Source organism: Hippocampus comes, unplaced genomic scaffold (assembly GCF_001891065.2).
Source record: "Hippocampus comes isolate QL1 unplaced genomic scaffold, H_comes_QL1_v1.1 scaffold384, whole genome shotgun sequence".
In the NCBI taxonomy this organism is placed as follows: domain Eukaryota; kingdom Metazoa; phylum Chordata; class Actinopteri; order Syngnathiformes; family Syngnathidae; genus Hippocampus; species Hippocampus comes.
Window position 1 is genome coordinate 184,259 of NW_017805700.1, and position 22,142 is coordinate 206,400.

The 22,142-nt window shown below is 39.5% G+C and overlaps 1 protein-coding gene across 3 annotated transcripts in view; it reads right to left on the bottom strand.

Moving 5' to 3' along the window:
- Positions 1-3,252: 3,252 nt before the first annotated feature.
- The window catches only part of ect2 (epithelial cell transforming 2), a 91,121-nt gene continuing 72,231 nt past the window's right edge, over positions 3,253-22,142 (bottom strand). For all 3 annotated transcript variants that reach the window (XM_019882639.1, XM_019882636.1, XM_019882638.1), the window contains 6 exons: positions 20,504-20,623; positions 18,959-19,097; positions 15,140-15,294; positions 12,819-12,926; positions 10,208-10,336; positions 3,253-4,170 (listed from right to left, as the gene is read on the bottom strand). In XM_019882639.1, coding sequence (XP_019738198.1) covers positions 3,958-4,170; positions 10,208-10,336; positions 12,819-12,926; positions 15,140-15,294; positions 18,959-19,097; positions 20,504-20,623 — 864 coding nt within the window. In that variant the 3' untranslated portion in view covers positions 3,253-3,957. The remainder of the gene's footprint in view (positions 4,171-10,207; positions 10,337-12,818; positions 12,927-15,139; positions 15,295-18,958; positions 19,098-20,503; positions 20,624-22,142) is intronic.

The window sequence follows — 22,142 nt, forward strand, 5'->3', positions numbered from 1 at the left end:
AATCAGCTGACTCGGACTTAGACTTTAGTGGAAAAATGTGACAGAGAAATCCTTCGTAAAATGCATATCTGGCAGAGAAATTGCCCACATCTATGCAAAGGGACGAACAACATCTACCGGTACTTCATTAATACCAGTGCTAATACAGTAGTCGTATGCAGTTTGAGGGAAGCAAAAAACGTCTATGGAAAGCTGATGTAAAATTGGGAGTTGACGCATTGCAACCTGCCACAACTGACCAATGTGAGGGAACCTGTCTTATATTACGTACGCGCACCAGGAAATACCCGGCCCTGAGATGAAAGCTTGTGTGGGGCCACAATTGTGTCAAGGGCGGCTTTGATGCCAGGCGTGCTTGTGAGTGAATATTTAGAAAGGGGAAGTATTTCTTGAAGGCCTGAGGTTGGGAGGAATGGCTTTGCAACCAGGACATTTATAATGCTTAATGTTCTGTTGCTTGTGGAGGCTCTCAGCTCCTTAATGTAATGCTTAATGTAAAAAAACGCCAGTTCATGTCAGAAAACTACGACCAATGTCCAGAAACTTCTAAATATTGAGGCAATTGTTTTGATATTTTCTGAGATTCGTGTGGGCATTAGTAGAGATGTCCATGTGAATTTTGATAATGATTGATTCGAGTCTTCGGTTCCATCTGTACCTCCTCAGTCAGGACAACAAAAACACGCATTCTGATCATTTATTTCTCTTCCTAACTGCCATTGTTCTACCACAGCGTTTTTGGAGCAAAGCCAGCACGTATACATTGCCATGTGTGGCATTCCGGTAAAACATGTAACCTGCACGGAAGTGTTCAAACGTTGGGGTCATGTTTGCGCTGGCATATCGTTCGCTCGATATCCTTTGTGATTAGGACATTAAGAGGGAGCAAACTGCGGGTGCAAACGAAATGCAATTATCAGTGGCCGGAGCTCATTCTTTTTGTTAACTTTTATATAGAGGCACTACTGGATGCATTTATCATTTGATATAGGTGTGTTTGTCACTTCAAAATAAAATGAGAAATGTTCATTAGTAATAGTGGGTTGATTCATCTTTTTAATAGAATAGCTTAAAATATATCATGGTATATCATTATGGTGATATAAAATGACCAATATGGTGATATTAGATTTTTTTTCCCCATGTCACCCATATACAGTATATAAATGTCAGAGTCAGGCAGGCTATATTCACACCGCAGTGTGACGCCTGATTCAGATTATTTTTGTAAAATCTGCTTTTTATGTTCTTGTTCACATTATGAACACAAACGTGGTGTGACGCGTGCGCACAAAGCACGGTGTCGACGGAAACGCAAAAGATGACGACACAGCAGCGTTGACGGAAGTAAATATGATCCAAGGTGAGGTTCATTTTTTATGAAGCGATCCTTTTCTTTTTCTTCATTTCACGTAGACAATAGACATTCAGTAAAGATGTAGTCATGTAACGGAGAGGTAAAGTAAAGATGACGTCACGTCATTGCCACGCATAATAAATCAACTGTCTGTGTGGTAGCGTTCGATTCATTCTCATAGTGTATGCAGTATGTTCACAATTTCTAGGCTATGTGGCCAGTTTACACTTCTCTGTTTAATAACACGCGTTCTGCCTCAACCCCATCGTTTAATGCAGCGGTCCCCAACCGCCGGTCCGCGGACCGGTACCGGTCCGTCGGGCATTTGGTACCGGGCCGCACAGAAAGAACTTGCCTTAATTCAGTTTTATTTCGGAATACGAAAGATGTTTTATTTGGAAAAACTACCGGATTCTCCGTTACATCCGTCTGTGTCACGCTTGACACACGTCAAGCCACGCTTCTCCATCACGTGACCGATTACAGTACTTCAAAACAAAACGCAGGCGCTCGCTCATGAGTTAAAAAAACTGCTGGAGATCGCAAATGACGGCGGCCTTCAAAGTACGTTCGACTAGACAACTGGATTAAAGTTATGGCTGAATACTCTGAGATCACCACAATAGCACTGTTGCTATTTCCGACATCCTACCTGTGTGAGGCGGGGGGTTTCTGCCGCAACGGCGACGAAAACAAAATTACGAAGTAGACTGGACATAAACCACACACTTGAGGTGTCATTGTCTCCTTTTACCCCGAGATGGGACCGTCTGGTTGCAGAAAATCAAGCTCGGTGCTGTGGTGAGTCGTCATTTTCATGCACTTTGAATTTGCGTTGTATCGTATTTTGAAGGCATTAAACATTGCCATAGCGATTGGAGTGTTGCGGCCAGATTAGACGCTCCTTGTGTTTATTATTATATTTCGAAAACACCACAGTTTTCATGCAGCTCATACCATATTATTTTGTTGTATTATTTCCTCCACACCTTAAATGCCGGTCCCTGAAAATATTGTCTGACATAAACCGGTCCGTGGGCCAAAAAAGGTTGGGGGCCCGGCTCTAACCATCCAATCAGTCTCATTTTCACAAAAAGTATTTAAAAGAATAAAATAAAGCAGGTAAATCTTTAACCTAAGGTGGCGTGTGACCTGCGTCACCGGAAGTTGTTACAGCTCAGCAGTTTGCAATTGCAGCTTGTGATCGGAGCTGTTGCGCCATATCTTTTATTGTTATCATTATTCTCATTCAGAGTTTGTTTCGTGTACAATTCACCAAGGGTACAGGTAAAAAGTAGGAGTCTGGAGGGCCGAGAGAAGCATTTTAAAACGGTAAGCGTGAGCTACAATAGTTAACAGGCTGCCAAAGTGCGTCACATGGCTCCGCGTCATGCTGTTCCTCATCATGGCGTGTGTGCATATGTGCATGCATGTACGCGGCAATGGGTCAATCGCACGAGGTTGGTTGATCAAAAAGTAGATCTTCGGTCAAAAAAGTTTGGGCACCCCTGATCTAAAGACGAACGATTAGCATTTATATAATAGTGTTATACTTGAAACAGCATATGCCCTACCACACACGGTGCTGTAACATATTCAGGAAAAAAAACGTCATATTCACAGAAATCACTTGGTTCTGTTAGTTGTATCATTCAAGTCTTTTGCAAGGCATGGGAAGGCCAAAAGTAAATACTTTTTTTTTTTTTAATTCGAGGAGGTGATTTATGTTCTGTAATCCAAACTTTTTTTCCCCAAAGTTCCCAAATTAATGGAGACAAATTTGCCTATATATCATACCAGTAATTCAGATTTTTTGAACCCAACATTTCAATTCCATATTGTGCATTACCGGCGTTCGCTTTTCAGCACAACTTTGACCTCCTCATATCTGTGCATTTTTTTGTTGAACTCCAGATTGTATATTAGTGAATATTCTTCCAAAACAGCCATCATCACCAGCAGGTACCCCATGGTCCAGATGATGAGTAATAAAGTTCTTCCAAATCAACACCTTAAAATCTAATTCCTTTATTTTCATATTAAATTGAAAATCAAGAGGGTAAAAACACATGGTACTTTAATGTCGTGAACCGGTACTTTAATGAAGTGAACCTGCAGGTTGAGGTCTAAGAGTGCAGAAGTGTTAAAAAGGCAAGCAGCAAATATTGTATGAATAGCCCATAATACACAAACCTACAGTTTGTTCGTTGTTCTTAAACGATAATTGCTCACATCAATCTGTAGAACCTGGGCATGGTTGGTTAAAGGAGAGTCTTCCTTTGGGAACTGGACTGAAGTGCTTCATGAAGTTGCAAGGGCACCTTGGCATCCCTGCATGACTCAGAAGAGGTTCTTCCAATGATATGAAAAGCTGGGAGCCTTGGTTTGAACTCTGTAGCCTGAACATGTCTAGAAACGAGTTGATCCGAATTTTTCACCAAATGTTTTTGAGTTGAGATAAGGGGTGGTTTGGACATTTGAAACAGGATCAAACTTGGGATAGGCTGCATTGGTTGTATGTCTGGGAACAGTCAGGCTTGAAGAAAAATATGTTAAGATATGACGAATAAATGAGATTTGAAAACGAGAGATTTAGCCTCTTAAGTATTCAGGGGAGAAATTGGAGCATAGGCTTTGGTTTCCCTGGGTAGCCGCGGCAAAGTTTGTGTCATAAAATTCTGAGCAGGACTACAGGATGTGAGTGGACAGACAGGAACCCTGGCACTCAGAGGAGGGTTGTCCCAAGAATTAGAGCGTTGCACCGTGGTACTGCTTTTGTCATTCAAACTCTGTGTGGAGGCAAAGCGCGACATCTAAAACAAAAGACAACAAGGGAGACAATGTGTGAGCATTTAAATTAATATCACAATCAATCTTACAACATTACATTATTCCCATTAAGGGATAAGACAAATGCACAGAACATTGAAAACCATGAGAGCCATCAAAACAATTACCCTTGATGCAACATTGTATTTTCTTGACTTGTCTTGACTTCAAGCGACTTAAAAAAAACTCAGATCAGATGTCAGGCACACTCAAGACCTAATGCAAAACATTTGTGATAATGAACCTTTCTTACACATCCAGCTGGGGTTTGACAAGGGCAACCGTTACTTTGTTGGCTAGATTCCAAAGTAAAATGTTATTGTGTGCTGACACACATCTATGATTCCCAAAGCTTATGGAACATTGGGTGAAGCTTCCAAACACTAGCCCAAAATGAAGCAGATTCAACTTAGCCATGTATGCAATAGATTCCAGCGGATTGTTGCTTTGCGGCGACCACAATTAAATTAGACAGGAACAAAATTGCTTTGTTATTGTCATGGTAAAATTGTTCAACCAAGACAGCCATGTCATGTTTTTGGAACTGGACAATCCTGAATGGAACTCGAACATTCAGAAATCACACACTTCTTTTACTTGTTCACTCTCTTCGTAGTGAGATAATTTTTTTTTCTGGTCTCATAAATTGGTTTTTCAGATGTGTCGATACGGAATTATATTGCAAAACTGTAATGGAAACACATTTTTCGTGTTTCCTTTTGTCATGTGACCCCGTCTATATTTCGTCATCTCACACGGACCGACAAGAAATGTCCACAACAAACCCAGCATCATAAAAAGCATTGCCTGAGAGCCAAACATGACTTCAGCACGAACATCGGAAAGGACGCCATGGAGGAAAATACTTTTGTCTCTAACCTTAGCTTGAGATGTGGGTCCAACGTCTTTGTGACCGAATGGGAACAATTTCCTTTACCTGGTGAGATTTTCATTTCCAGTTTCTAAAAATTTTCGTAACCCTTGTGCTGCAATTTCTACGATGTTTGTAACACATGGGTTACCCCATATGTTACAATTTCTACAATTTTTGTAGATTTTTGCGTATTCTTCATCACGTCATCTTTAAATCAAAGACACAGCATAAAAAGTGTGTGATATGAAATATTCCAATTCATGTTTTATTTATATAGATTTATATTTATGTTTTGGTCATAGCACAATACCGCTTTTATTGTCCATAGAGGGCAAAAATACAAAGAAAAAAATAAGAACTATATGTGTATGTATAGCACTGATGCCACTGAACATGTCGAGTGGTTGAAAGTGAAATAAATATTCAGGAATAATACTTTTACAATTTTTGTAAAATTGTATGTTGCGTTATATAAACTTATTTAGATCGACTGCAGCACATGGTTAAGTGTTATCAATAATTCCACCTCTTGGTTTATTGAGATTGTCCATACGGGAAGTTGTAAGTCCTTGGTGAAGGGGGTTTGAGTCCCTTCCAAGCATTTGAAAAAAAGAATTTCAGTCAATCCAAACAAGATGAAAAGAAAGGTAAATTTCCTTTCTGGGGAAGGCCCTACTCCATTCCGACTGTTTCCAGTGCCATGTCTGGCACTGATGGCAAGACAGGTCAAACCAGGGTTTCCTCAATGGTGAATTTGTCATCCAAGAAACCAACCACAGCTTCAACGAGGTGCTGTTTGATTTGTGTCTTCAGCAGATCAACAAAACCGAAAGTTTGCTGGAGGACTGGTCAACATAACTCGAAATGAGCCAGCTAGAAACCATTGGTCCATCACCTATAAGGAACGTTCATCTTTGACACAGGATACCAGATCCATGTTTGTAATTGCACATGGAGAAGATGATGAAGACATCCACAAAGACTGCCTTCTTTCAAGACTGTGGAAAGAAGATTATTGTATTTTCATGACCATACGGCGCACCGTATTAAAAAGCAGTCGTGTCAGTTACGGGTGCTATTTCTGTATTTAACATACATTGCATGGTAAAACGCTACCTTAAAAAAAGGTAGCATGCATGCGGGAGCATAACAGAGTTTGGGTGTACTTTCTTGAAGTATTTAACAATATACTCAGGTTATTTTTTGACCAATCCTCATCCTCAAATCAATCCAAATCCGAGTCTTCCGTATCCGAAATGAACAGCTGGGCAAGTTCACACAGAGTCTGTCTCGCTGCCATGCGGGTCCTCAGAAATGATGCCGGCTTATGCGAAAGATCGAACAACAGTGCAAAGCAGACACAATCAATTCACAAATTGTGGCGTAACTCGCCTGGCACTGACGACCGAGCAGAGAGGCAGCAGGCCAAGTGCATTCATAAATGCAATTTAATAAAACAAATACATAATGTAGCCCAATGCTCAATTATTTCATCTAATTTTGGGTACCGTATTTTCCACACTAAAAATCGCACTGGATTATGAGGCGAACCTTCAATGAATGACCTATTTTTACATTTTTTCATATATTGAACATGAAAAAGTATTATAAGACGCAATCTACAATGCATCCACTAGATGGAGCTACACTCAAGGAAATGCCAACAGAAAGATCAGATGTCAGTAAAATTTATTTAATGAAGCAGCGACACAGTTCACTTCACCAATAGCAAATTATAACATTGACTCAACGTTGAACTCTCTTGCCACTGCTCTATTTCCGTGTTCAACTGCGTAACCGTCGCCTTGAGTTTGAACTCTGCTTTGAAAACATGTCTCTAGCAAGGAGCCATTTTGGAATCTATATATTACCGTAATGACCATACACAAAGCGCATCGGATTTTAAGGCGCACTGTGAGCTTTTAAGAAAATGGATGACTTTCAGGTGCGCCTTTTAGTGCGGAAAATACGGAAAGTTAATCAATTACTAAAATATTTGTGAGTGCCGCTGGGCTACTTTCTACGCCCCCCTTATAGTGTCATATTTTTATTAATTTAATAAATCCCTTGCTTCGGGTCACTAGTATTAACCTGCAAAAAAATTGCCTCTCAAAATTAGAAAGTTGCTCCTCAAATAGTCATTAATTAGCAAAACTGCTCTTGAAAGAAAAAATATATTTTGAGTCTTTTACTTGCAATGCTGGGTAAGGGGCAATCCAGGAGAAGAGGAAGTTCATTTTCATCTCTCACTTCCTTGTTTTAAACGATTCACACATCATTCGCCAAAATAATCTTAGGACATATTGTAATGCGCCTCTTGTCGTTCTAAATGTGGAGATGTGATTCTGCTGCTGCTCAGTACAGCCGTGGATCTATTTCAGAGGGATACAGGACCACTGCCCTCCTCATAATCCTGAAAAATCATGGCTTTTTAGCTTTGATAGAGAGCTGTTCTTTTTCAATAGACAAAAACACTGATGGATAAGATTAGTGGGTTAAATAAATTAAAGATGCCAAAGTGGCCCTGGGCTCCTTCAAATCTTATGTATGTGGGCCTCATTGTGTTTAAGAATTTGAACTTAACTGACTTTTAATGACATAGTCTTTTTACTTACTATGAATTTTGTCACAAGGTGATTTTTTTCCAGTAATCATATCAAAACTCTGAAATTCAATTTACACATAATTTTTTTAACATGAATAGGTTTCCATTTTAACATGAAAGCATTATTTTTAAAAGATCAAGAAAATACATTTACATACGAGTGTCTTGTACTGCAGGTACCAGTATTTAAAACAGGTTAATGGTTTCCCATAGGTGGCCAACCTTGGTGTAACTGTGTAACACACCAAAAAAAAACAGCAATGGATGAGGAAAACTGTCACATCAGCCTTTTCAGGCAATGTGCTTCAGTCTTATGGACTCAGTGTCTCTTCCACATACGCTTGTTTGATATAATAATAAGCAGCCAACATTAGCATATCATATGCTAATGTTGGCTATTTATTCACATTCGTGTTAATTCAGTGTCTTAGCTCCTGTTTCACTCATTAGCTGCCATAAGACGTATCTTACTGTTTTACTCTCCTGAGTCTGACTAGGTTGAAGGTCGGAGTTACACGTCAAATACTGGTTGGCGGACCAGGCACCAAAATTATAAATTACCTGACGTTGCACTTGCATGTAAATTTGAATTTCAATCTGAAGTTTCATCATTCTATTTATGAAAACTTAATAGTAAATGTGATTTTTTTTTTTCCCCAAAAAAACTTTTCAAGGATCTGGAAACAAGATGCAATTTAAATTTTCGTGATTTTTCCAGGTTTTTCGTGACCGTCTGAACCCTGTTCATCATGTGTTTTGGTTGTGTCTGTAGAGACTGTCTCAAAGGTATTCTAAGTGAGTTAAAATATGTTCACCTTTGTGTCTTAGACATCAGTACACCTAATGAAAGATTGGAAATGTAAATCAGAGTTGGTGCAATAAAAGGCGATTCTGCAGCCACATTTAGGAAAATGGGTTCCAAATTGTCTAGTCCAGATAGGCAAGGGTGCATTGTAAGCAGAAGCTGTGGAAAAAAAGAAGCTGTGGGAGCCAGAAGATGCAAAGGGCACATTGAAACAATTTAGGATCAGAGCTCTGTCAGATAAAGTACAAGAACCTGTGATAAGGAAAGGAGAAAAATCACAATAACTATAAAGGCTGGAAAGAGATTTTCAGAGTTTCCTCAGTTATTAAATTTTTCAGTTGTTGCAGAAATATAAAACCTGGACTTGAAGTTGGATGTTTTATTTGCAAAGTGAACTTGATTCCAAGATGTGTTAAGTTGAGCGATTCATCTTCACATCCTGTCTTTTGGCCCGTGTTTAGGCTTTGTTAGCAAATACATGAGACTTGAAATAACAGCGACATGGTTCTCAAATGTGCGTGGGAGCTCACCCAACGAGTCTATGTGTGTTTTGTATGCGTGGAGAAATCATTCGACTGCGTCCCTCTGGGATTTCTGTGGGCCGTGCTTCGGGAGTATGGAGCACCAAAACCCTCGAATATGGGCTGTACCACCGATATCAGAGTTTGGTTCGCATTGTCGGCAGAAGTTGGATTCGTCTTACGTGGGGATGGATTCCACCATCAAGACTGCCTGTCGTTACCTATTCTGTTTATTACTTTTATGGACAGAATTTCTAGGCGCAGCCGAGACGTTGGGGGGGTATGGTTTGGTGGCCTCAGCATTGCATCTCTGGTTTGTAAATGATGTGTTACTGTTGGATTCTTCAAGCTGCTATCTCCAACTCTCACTGGAGAGGTTCGCAACGGAGTGTGAAGTGGGATGAAAATCAGCACCTCGATATCGCACACCATGGTACTCAGTCGGAAAAGGGTGGATTGCCCTCTCTGTGTCTGGGATGTGATCCTGACCCAAGTGGAGGAGTTCAAGTATATTGGGGCCATGTTCACAAATGAGGGCAGGATGGAGCAGCATCTGCTGTGATACAGACTGTGTATCTGTCGTGTTGAAGGAGCTGAGCCGAAAGGTGAAGCTCTCAATTTTCTGGTAGAGCTACATTCCCACCCTCACCAATGGTCACGAGCTGTGGGTTGTAACCCACAGAACGAGATCACGGATACAAATTGCCAAAATGAGTTTCTTCCGCATGGCGTTCTCGCTCTCTCAGAGATCGGGTGATGAGCTCCACATTGAGAGTAGCCAGATGAGGTGGCCTGGGCATCTGGTTAGGATGCCTCCTGAATGCCTCCCATGTGAGGTGTTCCAGGCATGGAGGCCCTGGGGGTGACTCAGGACACGCTCAAGAGACTATGTCTCCCGGTTGGCCTTGGAACACCTTGGGATCTCCTGAGAGGGAAGTCTGGGCTTCCCTGCTAAAACGAATGCCCTTCCAACCCAACCCCAGATAAATGGTAGAGAAAGTATGGATGGAGGGCAGTAAACCAAGGGCCATCTCAGGATTTAACCGGAATCATGTACCACGGACCATCCCCATTCCTGTTGTTTTCCAACATGTATAACTATTGGCAAATTTGAATTTGAAGATTCTACTGTATCATACACATCTTCAGTTATATCATAACTCAATGGATTTTATCAGCAATCTATCACCAGATCACCAAATAAACAAAGACTTACAGACAGTGTCGAGCTGTTGTGGTTTTCAGAGTTGAAACATTGTTTTTTATCATCTGGGGTACTGGTGGACATAAATGCCCTCTGGATCACACGCTTTGGAGTCTTTGTGAAAGAAAATGCCCTTGTCACCTAGAACACACAAAATAACCATTATCAAAAAGGTTTTTTGGTACATTTGTCGTGCCATACATATATATATATATATATATATATATATATATATATATATATTAGAGCTGTCAAACGATTGAAATATTTAATCTGATTAAAAACGCAACTGTCATAATTAACTCAAATTAACTCAGAATTAATCGTGATTACTCACACATTTTTTATTGTTTCTGAATTACCTTTTATATTTTTTTGTCCTATTTTTCCCATTTTAATGCTCTCATCAACATGGAATCATGGATCAGTTTTTTATGTTTAAAATGCAAATATTTACTGAAATAACAATTTCCATGTTCAATTTTACATGTACATTTTTCACTTGGACAAGTCATTCACACATAATCTCTCACACAATATTGCTGTCCATCAACAACAGTGCAAAATATAAATTATAAAGTGCACATCAAAGGTAAACTAGGACCCAGCCTATAGTGGATTTTAAGCCACGGTTGCATACTTCGTTTTTCTCAAGTTTGCTTTGAACACAACAGTCAGGCTATGTTAATTCTATTGGTCCTTTTTGCGCGGAAGTCTCTCTATGGTTTTGTGTAGACATCATTTCGGATGACTCCACGTGGTTCGAGGCACAACACTGGAGACGTTTTATTATTTTCAGCGTGGTCGCTACCACTGCACCGCTGAACTCTCGACGTGCCTTAGCGCACCGTCACTGTCAGACGAACACAGAGACGTTCTATTTATATGGGCACGGAACACGGCAACCTTCCACACAAAACAGTTCCAAACAAGTAACAATCGCGTCAGTGGCATACATCGTACTCAACAGGCTACCTGCTCTTTATTCACCTAGTCTCTTATTTCGCTCCCGAAACAGTGTCTTCTCCCGCTTGGTGTACCTTAGCCTTCTCCGCTACGTACAATTTCTGTACATAGCTTGTAATGGAGGCTCTCGCTGACAATTCTTCGTGGAGTCGTTAGATACAATGCGAATGATTTCAGCTTGAGTCTAGCTGTGGACAATGTTTACAGGCTTGCATGCAGTAGCCATACATTTAGCTATAGCTTCAACAAATTAGATTTTTGTCGTGTTATCCATTTTCTTCGCTTTGAAATTATCCATAGCTGTCTGTCTGAGACGAGGTGGCGGAGTACTCACATCAGCTGTGTGCTTGGCCATTAAGTGGTATTTCATACTCGACGTGCTATGACGATAGCTCAGTTTACGACTGCAAAACATACAGGTAACTTTGGTCTTGTCAGTGGAACCATCTGGCAACTTTTTAAAAGTAAACTTTCTATTCATAAACTAAGTATTCGTTTTCGGTGTCTCACGCTGCCGTGGCTGGCAAAACAGACATGGGCGTGGATCTGTGCAGTGTGCTTGTTGTTTTGTTTTCGGTTTATTTATAGAGCAACGTAACATCCGCCGTGACGTGTTGCCGCATTAATCTGCGATAAAAATTTTAATCACATTAAAATTGATTTAAATTAATGACGATAATAACGCACTAAACTGACAGCTCTTATATATATATATATATATATACACACACACACACACACACACACACACACACACACACACACACACACACACACACACACACATACATATAGTATATACATACATACATATATATATATATCCATATATACATACAGTATATATACTGTACACACACACACACACACACACACACACACACACACACACACACACGGGGGGTAACAAATCAATTCAAATCACAATTTTTCGGGAAAAAAAATTGGCATAAGTTTCCAGAATCATTCAGCCCTACTATAAAGTATTTGTAGTGTAAAGTATTATACACTACACTGGGATTTGCAATCTGTAAGCAGTACATTGCAATCTGTAAGCATAAAATAAACTTCTAATGAGAGTTGGAAATGTAGGGGTGACGTTCTAAGATGTAACAAGATGTGCTAAAAGATTTATGTTGAAGACAGGTTTCATTTTCTTGCCAAAATATGTTTAATGAAAGTACACAACCTACCTGGCATGTACCTGTCGTGCTGTTTCCTGTATGCGGAATTCTGTTTACATTTTCAGGGACAAAGCTTGTTTTTTGTTTGGAAGCAGCACTTTTCATTTATGTTACTTTTTAAAAAAATATTACATCTTGATCCTAAAGGGAATATTTGATTAATTATTATAATTTATGTGAAATTGTCCAACATTTCAAATGTTTTATGAGAATGTATGATACCCTTGGGTGTGTTTAAAGAGACAATCTAAAGATTTCAATAATTTCATTGCCATTTGCTTTTTCTTTTGATTGAAGGAAGACGGGGGACATTCAGATCAGATTTTTGAGGGACAAAATCGCGAAGTTTAAGACCATATTGCCCTGATTACATTTTCATAGAAACGCAATGCATCACTTCTCTAAAGCAACTTGTGTAAGTAACTAAATAAATAAATAAATAAATAATCCATTGGAAATAACGTTGCTTTTACCTTTTTGGATGTCTTCTTGATGGCTCTTGAGGCTTTGCTTAGGGTGCTGTCCATATCTCTGGTACTGACCTGTAGTGAGTCTGGGTCTGCACAGTGAATTAGGTCACCCTGTGGATGGGATAAAAACTTTCACTACTGCAACTGTCATTATTCATTTATAAGGAGTAAGTTAGTGTAACAAAACAAACGTATACAGTGGTTTGCATCGAGAAAGCCTGACACAATTATGAAAGCTGAGAATTACAAATTCTGAGCAAAACTACATGTGCTTTGAAGAAATGCCATGGTGACATTGTCACAGAGCCATTGCTATCTCTCTCTACTTTACCAAATTTAAACAACTGGTAGTTGGATGGTGCTTGTAAATACAATTGTTAGATTACACAGAGCCGACTGGGTGGCAGTTACAGTAAAACTGGATGAACAAATTGAAGAGAGGTGGGGGAAGGATTGATTGTCTTTCCTACTGCAAATGTGTTGGACAAATTCTTGGATTTTGATAGATTTCTTATTTTGATGATTCTTCTAGAATGCACAATGCAGAGGTGCAGGGTTTGACTCTGGCTCCGGCCTTCCTGTGTGGAGTTTGCATGTTCTCCCCGGGCCTGTGTGGTTTTTCTCCAGGTACTCCGCTTGACTCCCACATTCCAAAAACATGCATGGCAGGCTGATGGACCACTCAAAATTGTCCCTAGAAGAGTGTGAGCACATATGGTTGTTTGTCTCTGTGTGCCCTGCGATTGGCCGGCAACCGGTTCAGGGTGCCCCCCACTTACTGTCCGAAGACGGCTGGGATAATCTCTGGCACCCCCCGCGACCCTTGTGAGGATAAAGCAGATCGGAAGATGGATGGTTGGATAGAGCGTGGTGTGTTATTACTCAAGCGGATCATGGGGGAAAAAAAATTTAAGTTGGTGACTCCCGCCATTTAAATCAAAGAGCACCACGCATCCTCCGATGCGCTGCGATGGAAAAATTGCAATCCTGAATAGTATTTTAAGTAATTTTTTATTGAACAAAAAAAAAGAAAAACATTGAAAATTGGTTTGTCAAAAGAAGAGAAAATGGGTGAGAATCACTTTTATACTTTCTTTGAAGTTGGCAGAGCTGTTCCTGTACTCTGCCCTGTCATTTATACCCTCCTCCCAAATAGAATAGGGAGTTTCTGAATGACATCAAATCTTGCCGAAATCATGCTGATATCTGATCGCAAGATTTTTTTAAAGACTTATTGGCTCTTAATTTAGTGCAGTGCTTTTGGTCTGTATTTATGTTATATAGTATGAAAAATTCTTTGTTACAGCTGCAGCTGTTCTGAAATCTGCTATATAAATAGTTGTATTATATTGTATTGGAATGAACAGCAAGAATAAGATCCTACGACGCCCTGCCTTAAATCCGATAACCTGCTGGCATAATATCCTGGCCACTGGAAGAGGCGCAAGCCACTATTATCTTGAAAGCTTCTTTCAATGCAGGGAGGTTTTGTCGAGCATTCTGAAGCTGTACACCAAGTGGAAAGAGGGAGGCCGTGGATAAGTTAGCATCATGGGCACTATCCATGAAGAAACAACAGCCTCCAGGGATAACCTGCTAAGTGAATGCCTCAGGCAACAGAAGCCAAGAAAGGAAAAGGAGCCAGCTAGACTGTGATGGAAAGACAAGCGCCTACATGTGCCACTGACAAATTGAGGTGGCTGACACCGATGGCTGGAAAATGCTGCACTGAAAGACAGGTGCTTATCGTGGCAGCACAAGAGCAGGCCTTAAACACTAGATCAATAGAGGCTGGGGTCTACCACATCAGACAGGTCCCCAAGTGTAGGCTGCGCAAGGAAGCCACAGAGCAGCATATCACACAGCAAGGGAAGCTGCTGGCAGGAAGGCATACATGGAGAGACATAACCAGATAGCAGGAATAGTGTACTATAGTGTACTGGAACATCTGGACCAAATATGGACTGGAACAGGGGTGCCCATTACGTCGATCGCAATCAACCGGTAGCTCACCGACTGGTCCCAAGTCTATAATACACTGAGAATCCATTAATTATTTTATGAAATTCGTACCGGCTTGCGTCTAAAGTGTCTTGGTGGCCTAACATAGCGGTATACTGGCCCAGGGCCACCATTCATGTTTGACAATGGATTTGTAAAAATATGCAAGATAATTATTGTTATGGTTGTAATTAGTTAGCGTTCAGTGAGTTATGTCACAAAGTACTGATGATCCATAACATTTGGCTATTTTGTGTGTGTGTGTGTGTGTGCGCGCTTGCATGTGTGCGCGCGCGTGTGTGCTTCTGAGTGTTATCCGTTACCGCATCAGTCCGGCAGATGGTGTTGGCTACATGTCGACAAAGCGTTCGAAGCCAGTCACTTTTCACTGTTTCCTCTCCAGCCAACTGGAAGCTGAACAGCATGTTCTCCTGTTCAGTCGGCGGGTGAACGACTAAAGCAAATGCATTCACACATTCTGAAGGGAAGGGCATAGGAGAGATGTGAGATACAAAGGCAGAATGTGTACGTACTGTATTTCTCCAAGCACAAAAAACATTCAGGACAAAAATGTTGAACCCAGAATATTCTAGTATTCATCATGAGTTTTACAAAAACTACTGGAACAAGTAGTTGGACTGCCTGACAAAAGTGGACAATTTTGTTGGGATATTCGCTAGTTTAAATACAGTATCTATGAATGATGATTTAATTGTAATGCAATGTTGCAACGCGGAGAGATGTAACTTTGAATGCTTATATTTTGTACAAATATTTGTATTTCCTAGTTATAACAGAGCTGGCAAATGATAGAAATTGACTTCCAGGATAATTTCCATGTTTTTTAAATTCTGATAAGAACGGTCCCGCAGAATTGAGCATGGGACAGCAAAACAAAATTAGCAACTTAATAAAGAGTTGATGCGAAGTATTTTTAACACGTATTACCGCATGCCCCTTATATGGAAAGCCCCATACTTGAGGAATTCCGCTTGTGATGCAGCAGACACATCCATATATGAATTACCATCTACAAATGTATTGCACTGCACGACGGCCAATAAACACAATGTTTTAAGAGGTAGATAGCAAGAGTGGAGGAGCCATTTGGATTGTGAAGCACCACCACCTCTTTCCTGCTTCAAGAGAGGAACACATTTGGTAAGGTCCTGGTTAGCAGTTGGCAGTGCATGTTTGCGCTCTCAAAGTGGTCTGCATGCCCGTCTTGTCACTTGGAGTGACTCCAAGTCACTTGCTCTTTAGACGCGAGGCATCTTTTTATTTGGCAACTCCAGATGATAGCTTAATTTACATCATCTGTTTTAGTTCTGGCTCGCTTGCCAAAAATCTGCGTCACTAATGATAATGAGTATCAGTAATAACAATTGAGGCAGACAACATTGTGCAAAGGTGTCAATAAAACACAATTTTGCAATGATGAATATAATATTAATAATTATATTTGTGGGATCTGGGGACTAGCTGTAATTTTCATATAAAATAGGAAAGAGTCCACAAGTTGCTTCATGTTGTATAAAATTTACACTAAATTAAAAATTAAAAAAAAAAAAAAATAGCCTATTACTGCCACCCATGTCATCTCGGCATGACAGAATGACCGCTTTGCAGTCAGGGCTGCACATAAAAATGTTGGCTTGGCACATCTGGGCAAGTCTTACTGTTAATATATCTTTTTAATAAAAGTTGAGGGGTCCCCCCCAGTTTTTATATCCTAGTTCCCACAACATAATTATAATAACCAGATCTACACAATGGCAGCTTGTATAAAAAATACAATTTACTTTATTTGGAAAAAAAAAAAAAAAGACAAGTTTTTAACAAAATTAAGTTACCGTATTTTCCGCATTATAGGGTGCACCAAAAAGTCTTCCATTTTCTTAAAAGCTCACGGAGTACCTGAAAATCCGGTGCGTCTTGTGTATGGTCATTACAGTAATATGTCGACCCCAAGGTCGCTCCTTGCTGGAGACATGCTTACAATGTTATAACTTGCTGTTGGTTCAGTGAACTGTGTCGCTGCTTTATTAAATAAGTTTTTGTTGCGGCTCTGAAAAAAGGAGAGCTGTGGTGGTGTTTTTTTTAAAACAGTCTCAACAAATGCAGGTTCATCTTTGTCCGTCTCCGTGCCTTCTTCAGTTCGACTCGAGAGGCGTTCAAGACCGCCTCCGAAAAACGTGAACTAACGATTACTTCAATGAAACTACGAAAATTGTTAATAATACATCAAAACTGAAAAGCAAGCGAGGATATCACAAAATAAATTCTACAGCCCCCCTACAGAATTTATATTGTGATTTCATCATTTGTGAATACACAACAAAGGAATAAATAACTATTACTGACATCTGTCAGTTCTGTTTGAGCTATGATCAAGGAAATGCCAATGTGTTTTTCGGAAGCGGTCATGAACGCCTCTCGAGTTGAACGAAAGAAGAGAAGGCACGGAAACGGACAAAGACGCACCTGTATTTGTTGAAAAAAGGAGAACCATGGTTTTTTTTTTTTTTTCAAAACGCAGACTTTATTAATGGTTTTCACAGTCTCAACAAATATAGGTACTGTACGTCTTTGTACGTCTTTGTGCCTTCTCTTCTTCCGGTCCACTCGAGAGGCTCCGAAAAACATAAATAAATGATTACCTCAATGAAACTACGAAAAAAATCGAGCAAGGAAATCACAAAATAAATTCTGTAGGGGGGATATAGAATTTATTTTGTGATTTCCTCGCTTGATTTTCTTTTTTGATGCATTATTTTCAATTTTCGTTATTTCATTTAAGTACAGTAATAGTTAATTTACATTAACGGTCATGAACGCTTCTCAAGTTGAACAGACGCCTCTCGAGTTGAATGGAAGGGACGTAGCACCATTTAGTGGATGCATTGTAGATTGCGCCTAATAATGTCCAATGTATGAAAAAAAATTACAAAATAGCCATTCATTGAAGGTGCGCATCATAATCCAGTGCGCCTTTTAGTGCAGAAAATGGCCATTTCAAAAAACGCATTGCCCAACTCTGACTTGCAGTATGGGAGCCTGTGATCAGCTAGCTTAGTACAGTTTTAGAAGGGCAGCCATTCGCTGTCCGCTTTTTTTTTTTTTTTTTTTGGTACCACGGGCCACTTTTGCAAAAGGACACTTTGAAGACATCGAAGCTAAGGCACAGCAACATGAGGAGAACTGTTTTGCCGGCAGCCCTCCTGCAAAGCATTCAGAAATGCGAATGATGCCGTTTGTGGAGTCTGAGTGGAGAGCCAACCATCAACCAGCAGCCACAATGGTTATTCAGAGAGGAGTGTAAAATGCGCCGTAAAGGTGAACTTAAAAATAAAAGCAAAACAAGCACCGGTAATATAATACTGCACTTGGATATCAATGCCTTATTTGGCTTTTATTTTGAACTTGGCCCTGGGAAGCAAGTGTGACGACTGATTTGACTCGAATTGCGGCTGGACTGATATATTCTTAGTGTGTAAAAGTGCTGTGACACACTTGAACTGGGGCGTAATATTATATTTTCAGTGCTTATATCAATTTGTGTATCCCTGTGCAAACATCTTTTTAGCTTAAAGCATACATTTACACACACTCACACTGCTGTATTTGTTAGTATATTATTGCTTTTACTATCTTTGTTGATGTATGACTGATTTATACTACATGTAGAGCACTTTGTATGCAAAAATGGTTATTTTAAAGTGCTCTAAATTGAGTTGAATTCAAATGTATAGCTTAACTGCATGGTGCAAGTGAGTGTGATGTCACTAAGATGAGCCGACGAAGTTGAGATGTCATCTTTAAAAACCATCAAAGCTCCAAGAGAGAGTTGTGTAATTAATTTTGGCCCAGTCTGACTTGGTTCCATTTAGCCCCATGTCTCCATGAAAGTCTTTTTCATTTTAGTTTTTTACTCCATTTTCCATGTTATTAGTCGTACTTGTGTTTACAATGACGTCATATTTTCTATTCTTTCCATCTATTCCCATTTCAAAAAATATGTTTCAACAAAAAGGCCTATCGCCAAATGCACACTTCTCTGCGATCTACAGTAGGTTAAATAAACACCCAACATTCTTCACTTCATTATAGCTTTTTTCCATCTGTACATGCGGTCATCTCACCTTCTGTGTCCCGCAGGTCCAGAACTCTTCGAATTTGTGACAGTGGCATCAAGGTGATGTGCTTCAGTGGAGGCGGCGCTCTTGTTTGTCCCAGTGGACTCTTAAAAGTGTTGATAACTTTGTGTCGCTTCCTTGCAATCTGAATAAAAATATATAATCAGACAGACAGAATGTGTTATGTTTGCAGGGATGACTACCAAGTGTCATTATTGGAACTGATGAGCAGAATCTGGCATTGAGAATCGAAGCCACCGCAGCTGGTGCCTCGCAGCTGACATACATCTGACGGATCCGGAACCAAAGTCAGAATCGGGTAAGTATGTCTAATGAGAAAAATGAGCAAAAAAGTTAAACTGGCACCAAAGCAGTGAGTCAACACATTATATTATATGCATCACATACATAACATACATACAGGATAAGTTCAGTGCTACATCCTTCAGTGCAACTTAAAACTTAACTATGCAAAGCAAAAGCCAATTATCAAGAACAACCAGAAACACCGCCAGCTTCTCTGGGCTCGAACTCATCTAAACTGGACTGATGCAAAGTGGAAAACTGTTCTCTGGTCAGACAAGTCCCCACTGCAAACTGTTTCTCAAAATTCTGAATGTCGTGTCTTCTGGGCCGAAGAGGAAAAGAACCATCTGGACTGTTATGGATGCAAAGTTCCAAAGCCAGCATCTTTGATGGTATGTTAGTGCCAATGGCATGGGTAACTTACTCATCTGTGAAGGCACCATAAATGCTGAAAGGTATATACATGGACGCCCCTGCTTATCTCAACAAGACAATGCCAAAACCATATTCTGCACGTGTTACAACAGTATGGCTGCGTTGTAAGAGAATGCAGATACTAGACTGGCCTGCCTGCTGTACAGATCTGTCTCCAATTAAAAATGCGTGGCACATTATGAGGCGTAAAACACAGCAAAGGAGACCCCGTACTGTTGAACAGCTGGAGCTGTATATCAAGCAAGAATGGGAAGGAATTTGACCTAAAAAGTTTCAACAATTGGTATCGTCAGTTCCCAAATGTGGATTGAATGTTGTTAAAAGAAAAGGTGATGAAACACAGTGGTAAACATGACCCTGTCCCAGCATTTTGGGAATATGTTGCAGTCATAAAATTCTTAGTTAATGATGATTTGCTAAAAGCAATAAAGTTTATCAGTTTGAACATTAAATATTTTGTCTTTGTGGTGTCGTCAATGAAATATCAGTTGAACATGACTTGAAAATCATTGTATTCTGTTTATATTTATGTTTAACACAATGTCCCAACTTTATTGGAATTGGGTTTTTAAATTGTTCGCTTCAACTTTCCAACACAGACATCTTATTTGGAAATGTATTGATGTACCCTTAAAAAACAAAAAAGAAAAACAATTTTTTGTTTAAAGTAAATCCCCCCATAAATGCCACAAATAAATTAAAAAATGTACAGGGAAGACTTTGACAGACTAAAAAAATGAACCCAATAGTATGTGTCCATATAAAATAGATAAATTATGCATTTCAAAAGTCTAGTACAAAAAACATTACCTCCAAACAATCACTGAAGAGGAAGAGTGTGACATGTTCACCACGGTCACAGGGTTTGTCTCCGAGTGCGATTGTTTCCACTTTGTAAACCAGACTGCGGTGGGAGGATAGCAAGTTGGCCTGCAAAGAGTCACGTGGACAATCAACAGATTGAAGCAAACCAAGGTCTATGACTACAAATCAGTAGTCTCTTTTACAAAGACAGAAATCCTGATGTGTAGTACTTGCATAATAATAATAATCACAGATGCACGCACTGATAGCATAATATTTGAACACAAAATATCCAAAATGTGGGGTTGGAGTCTCTTGAAACCTCCCAATTGGATTCCTATTCAGAGAGCTAAGATTTGAATACTGCTGATATTGGACTGATCAGTGTTGTCACAATAACAAAATGTTGACTTTGATACTGTACCTTCATAAACTACCTCGCTACCAGTACTGAAACGATGCCTTGGAAAAAACTTAAATCAGTAAAAAGCAGTGGAATAGGATCTCAGCAAATAAACTTCAAATTATCTATATTTATATTTATTCAAACTATTCTTGCAAGGATAATAATTAGAATACGTTGATGAGATAAATACGTTTTTAACATTTTTCAACACTTTACAACATTTGAAGACAAAACATTTAAAAACCTTTACCCACTCCTAATAATTTAATAAATAAACAGTATTGGACAGAAGTGTTAGGGCACCAAAACATGTGTTGTTTATTATTCAAGCCTTTGGGCAACATATACCGTATTTTCCGCACTAAAAGGCGCACTGGATTATGAGGCGCACCTTCAATGAATGGCTATTTTGTCTTTTTTTTTTCATACATTGGACGCATCGCATTATTAGGCGCACTCTACAATGAATGCCTCCATTAGATGGTGCTACGCTCCTTCCATTCAACTCGAGAGGCGTTCATGACCGCCTCTGAAAAAAAAAAAAAAAAAACAATTACTGTACGTAAATGAAACTACGAAAATTGAAAATAATGCATCAAAACAGAAAATCAAGCGAGGAAATCACAAAATAAATTCTATATCCCCCCTACAGAATTTATTTTGTGATTTACTCGCTTGATTTTCTTTGTAGTTTCAATTAAGTAATCATTAATTTACGTTTTTCGGCCATGAACGCCTCTCGAGTGGAACGGAAGAAAAGGCACGGAGATGGACAAAGACGTACAGTACAGTACCTGTTTTTGTTGAGACTGTGAAAACCATTAATAAAGTCTGCGTTTAAAAAAAAAACAAAAAAAAAAACACAGCTCTCCTTTTTTCAACAAATACAGGTGCGTCTTTGTCCGTTTCCATCGCTTCTCTTCTTTCGTTCAACTCGAGAGGCGTTGATAATCTCCGAAAAACTTAGCTTTTTTGTCATAGTCATAGCTCCAACAGAACTATCAGATGTAAGGAGTAGTTATTTATTCCTTTGTTGTGTATTCACAAATGATGAAATCACAATATAAATTCTGTAGGGGGGGGGCTATAGAATTTATTTTGTGATATCCTCACTTGCTTTTAAGTTTTGATGTTTTATTATAAATTTTCGTAGTTTGATTGAAGTAATCGTGAGTTCACGTTTTTCGGAGGCAGTCTTGAACGCCTCTCGAGTCGAACGGAAGAAGGCACGGAGACAGA